The following is a 5,569-nucleotide window of genomic DNA, read 5'->3' as shown; positions in this document are numbered from 1 at the left end:
AATTTATGAAAAACCGCTCTCTAAAACTTAATTTTTTTTTCTAAAAGTTATACTTTACAATACCTAAACTTTGATTGAATCTAGTTTAATAAAAGTTAAATGGCATTATTGTATGTCTTTTTAACATCATCATCTTTTTAAAAGAGTGCATCTGTACTGCTTCACTTTTATTTATTTTTTTAACTGTTTTTATTTGTTGTTATTTAGCAAAGCATCTGTTTTAAAAACCCCTTCTTCTGATGCTGCAATTGTTGAAAAGATCTAAAACACAGATATAAACAACAACAACTAGTGCTTATAAGTGCTTGTAAATGATGCCAAATTTCATTGGTAATAGCCAATACATCTGAGAAATTATAAAATTGTTTTGTCTCAATTTTAAAGTTTAAGAACTTTTGATAATCGATAAGGTAGATTCGGGTAATGTGAGCATTTAGGTAATACTACTAATAATAATGAGCATACCAAAAGATTTCTAAGATAGGACCAGGGAAGTTCAAGTTGCTATGTTTTTTTTTAATCGACTTTAAGTAGTGATAATAAAAAAAAAAGTTTATTTAACGTAAACTCATATACGGTAACTAGGGAATCTTAACTAATTAAAACGCTGTTCAATTTTTTGTGTTGTTAAAATTTTATTAAACGGAAAAGAATCTATGGCGCAAAATTTTAATGCTGAAATATAGATATTCATTTTTTCATAAACAAAAATATATTAGCTAGAAGTCCATTCAATTTTTGTTGGAAAAGCAATGCGCAGAAGCATTTATTTTTGACTTCATTTAAACATACCATTTTTGTCTAATATGAGCATGTTACAATTACTCTGTGTTTTTTATTGAAATTACATGGTTTAAAGTCCTAAAATTGCAGTAGTTTTAATAGCTTTTTGAGTAAAAGAAAAATATAGTAGATTTTTATAATAGATAATTGTAAAAAATTTCAATATTTTAACAATACTAAATATCTTTCTGTAATTTAAATTCAAAAATTTTTATTTTTATTGTTTAAAGGTTTAAGTTAATAAAATTGAAAAAAAAGTGAACAAAATTTTTTTTTTTTTTATTTGCGTAAAATAAAGTTTCATTAAACGTGATTTGAAATGTGATAAGTTTTATTAATAACGAATTATTATATTTATATATATCCACAGCACTAATTGTCAGGTTGGTACTTTTTTATTTAATGTTAATTTTTCAAGTTAATTTAAAGTGCTCATATTATCAAGCTATTATCAAGCTATTATCATATTATCAAGTGGTCTGGTTATTATGAGCATGAAATGTGATCCCTAAAAATAGTTTATTTTCAAAAGTTTTGGCTCCAGCATAATTGTTTTTGAAAATATTCCAATTTTTACTTAAGGTGCTCATAATGCCTTAATCTACCCTATCTAAAAAATTTTTTTGGCAAAATAATTAGTAAAACTGATAGTAGTTTATGTTTTTTAATATTTATATAAAAAGAAGCTGAAAAAATATCAAAGCTTATTCTTTTGATAGTGATTACCTTTAGCTAGGTAACAACTATTAAAATAATTGTTTCAAGTTATTATCTATAGTAAGGTAACAACTCTTGAAACAGCAAAGTTCTAAAATAAAGTTATAACAAATAAACGCTGAAGCTACGTGAAGTCAAAATATTATTAAAATAAGTCATTGTTTGGAACAAATAAATTTACTCATTGTCTAGTACTATAAAACAATGATCTTTCGTTTTCGCAGTATACAATTATAATTAATGTGCTGTAATCGACTTAATAAAAATCGACGTAAGCCTTTTTTTTATTCAAAAGTTGACGTAAACAAGGTAGGATAATACCTTAAATAGACAATCCTAGAAACACAAAGTATTATCTTAAATATAAAAACAAAATTAGTACTCTCATTGTATACTATTATATATATATATATATATATATATATATATATATATATATATATATATATATATATATATATATATATATATATAAATTTTGTTAGTGTATTCTACAAACAGTGTGCTCAATGTTCTAAAAGAACAGAGCAATAATAAATTTATAATGAATATATAATATTTAATTATATTAAATACAAGTTAATAAAATGTATAAAATAAATAGAGTGATGTAGTACCTCAAATTGACGATCTTAGAAACACAAAGTATTATCTTAAATATAAAAAAAAATTAGTACAAAACGTGTATGCTATTATGTATATTGCAAATTTAAGGGTCTTTCTTAAAATTTATAGAGCTTTTTTTTTTTTCTTATTAAGTAGTACCTTTATTTAAGGAAAATTTTTAAGGATTTTGGGGCTCTAATAATACGGCACTGACTACAACTATTAAATATCAATATGTCAATACGCATCTTTCACCTAAAAGATGAGGTCTTTGTATTATGCGGCCGATATGTTGAAGTTAAGAGACATTAATTTTGAGTTATTTTTGAGACGTAAGACGTAATAAATAGAGACCTTGCAAATATAAATCTAAAATAATTATTTTATTGTTGACAGCATAAAGTTTGTTGGACTACTCGATTAAAATTTTTTTTTTGATTCATTTAATTTCCAAAACTTTTTGCAAAGTGTTCAAAATAGTATAACTACATATCATATCAACTTATTACATTGGCAAGTATAATTTTTGGCATAAATACCTGTTTTGCTCCACCAGGGTGCTTTGATACACGAGGCTAAACCAGTTGCAAGACCTCCCAACAGAAAAATATTGTTAAAAATAATAATGCATAACTTTGATTTGTTTCTTATTTTAGCTACAGCAGGGTCCACACTATCATTATCTTTATAAAAACTTTTATTATTATTATTTGAACTAAATTTGTAATGAACTTTTTTTTTATCCGGATAGTTTTGGTGGTTAGGGTGCTTGTAATCAGATGATTGAATATTTTGAAAAGTTGGTTCTGGTAAATACTGCACATTGTTATCTATATAAATATCATTTCTCATATCTCTACCATTTTGACGATCGTAAGTAGAATCGCTAAATCTCCTTTGTCGAAATCGATGATCTAGTAGTCTGTAGTCAATCGGGTGCATTTTCTTTTCAATATTGTATTCTGGTGTTTCATATCTCCGCTTTTTATATTTGTTGTAAACTTCTTCTTGAAATGCGTTACTATGAAGTTTTTTTCTATCATATTCGTTTTTATAAAAATCATGTGATAAATAGTTCCTACTTGGAGTGTCATAAAAAGTTCGCTTTTGCCCATCCCCCGTGTAACGACTATGTACAATGTTAGTCTTTTTGCGAGCTGGTTGTTCATAAAACTCAGAGTAATCATTTAAACGGTTTTTAGACGAGATACCATTTGTATATTGGTAGTTGCGTGGTGTTAGACTTTCTGTTCCCGGTCTATGTTTTATATAGATGTTGTCATGTAGTATATTTACTTGTCCACGCTTATGATTATAAATGTTTTCTCCGTAATAGCTGTTATCATCTTCAAAAGTTCTTTGATTAAACATTATTTATTTTATATCTCTGAACATACCAATCAACATATGATGATCACTCCTAAGTTCATAAATTATATTAAGTTTGTTGTTCATTTATTATCTTTGTTTACAACACGATTATTCATTATAAATTTTAGTACCCGTTCAACAACTTTGCTCACAGAATAACTAACTTTGAACAAAACTCTTTGTTTGAATCACTATTAAAAAGTTTTGATTTACTCATCTTTTGTATTAGATAAATCGTTTGCATATTTGTCTTAATCAAAAAGAGATTATTAATCTTTTTTTCTCTATATATAAATGATTTAAATCTTGTTTTAGAAGCATTTAAAGTTCCATTGTATGGAGTTTTTAAGTATTTATGTTTAGTTTTTATCTGCCAATAAAAAGAACGAACAAAAAGAATGGAATATTTACTTACTTTTTGTTAATGAAAAGTGCGGCATAATTTTTTATTGTTATTGTAACCTTTGTATATTCCCCTCCTCACTCATGTAAATCATTAAAATATTTAGTAAAAAAAGATGTTTTGGAAAAAAAATGAAGTAGAAAATAATGTATTCATACTTCGTATGACGTAAGTTAGTAATCCTTTTTTTAAATTTAAAATATAGCCTGAATAAATGATCTAATATTTTTTTATAAATAAAGTATTATTTATAAATAAATCAAACTGGAATAAAAAACATAAAAATAATTTACAATTATCATAAAAAATTTCATTAGAAAGAATTTAGAAAAACAATTTATTTTTATATTACATATTTTAAAACAACTGTATGCATTGACGGATATTTTGACGTTTGATATTGTTTGATATAATTTTAATGCATGAACTAAACAACAGTTTATTGTATGTTTATAGTTGGTACTGGTTATAAGAAAAATTTTATTTATAAGCGAATAAAAGCGCATTATTTTAACTCTTTCGTATGATTTTTTTTTTCGTTTCCGGAATTGTACAGAAAAATTGTTGGCGTTAGCGTTTGCCTGTTATTTTACTTGTTGTATTTTAAGAAGGCACTTAGGTATCAAAGTTCTTACTCCAACTAAGTGCTGGATTAGGGGTAGGGGGATAGAGACTATCGCCCCGGGTCCTGCAGTTTGGCAAGTCTTGATTCAAAATAAAAGATTTTTCAAAAAGAAACTCTGAAAGCCCCGAAAAGTCTTAACCCGCACTGCACTAACTAGTGATAAAAATAAAAAATAAAGTTACCTTGAACCTTTATAACGTAATTATTAGAAAGAGACTCAGCGACGAGTTTTTGAAAAAACGATTTAATTCCTTCAACCTTTTTTATTTTTGAGTTTCACCTTACTAAAGATTTTGGGTATATTCATTTTTATTTAGTTTTGGATATATTCATCTCGAATAACTATATAGGATGGAGTATTATCAACTCTAAATTTCTCTAAAAAAAAAGTAATCCATTGCAGCAAAGCTCGCGATTCATTACAAAGCGTGAGGAGTTTTCAGTAACGAGTTTATTTCTCAAACTACAACTCTATGATACAAATGTTTTGATGATTTTACTAAAAGTATTTTGATTCGTTCTCTTTTAGTGATTGTTGAAAAGTATCTGCTTTCTTTTTTATATATCAAAAGAAAGAGCGTTTTTTTATACATGTCTTGATACTACCTTCCTTGCAACTATGATTACTTACTAATAAAAATACTAATAAAAAAAACCTGGAATATTTTGGTAGTTTTTAGAAGAACTGTTTGATTAATTTTTAAATTTTTAATTTTGATCTGCTGGATTAAGTTATTTGAAATGGAGTAAAAATGAAATGTGGGTACTTCAAGGTGCCAAATAGGAGGGGAGGGGAGCTTTTGAAAATAATAACAAAACAAAGAGTTCTTAACACACACTGAGCGCTTTCAAGAAGCTTCCAAGGCTTAATCGCAATTTGCGCAACAAAAACATTGTTTTTTAAGATTCTAAATTCAATTACAAGTTTCTATACAAATATTTGTGTTTGAGGTAAAGAAATGCAATTACAAATATTTTTACAATTGCATTTTTTTATTTTTTATTTTTAAATCAATGGTTAAGTTTAAATACAAAAATATTTCTTCAAAATAAAAACATAAATT

At 25.9% G+C, this 5,569-nt stretch overlaps 1 protein-coding gene across 1 annotated transcript in view; it reads right to left on the bottom strand.

The window, feature by feature from the left end:
* The window catches only part of LOC105847579 (uncharacterized), a 27,811-nt gene extending 23,817 nt beyond the window's left edge, over positions 1-3,994 (bottom strand). The window contains exon 1 of the mRNA XM_065790624.1: positions 2,646-3,994. Within this exon, the coding sequence (XP_065646696.1) occupies positions 2,646-3,477 (832 nt within the window). The 5' untranslated portion in view covers positions 3,478-3,994. The remainder of the gene's footprint in view (positions 1-2,645) is intronic.
* Between the last annotated feature and the right edge of the window lie 1,575 nt (positions 3,995-5,569).

Source organism: Hydra vulgaris, chromosome 02, assembly GCF_038396675.1.
Source record: "Hydra vulgaris chromosome 02, alternate assembly HydraT2T_AEP".
Lineage (NCBI taxonomy): Eukaryota > Metazoa > Cnidaria > Hydrozoa > Anthoathecata > Hydridae > Hydra > Hydra vulgaris.
The sequence above is the reverse complement of the archived record's forward strand: the minus strand, read 5'-3'. Positions and strand labels throughout refer to the sequence as shown.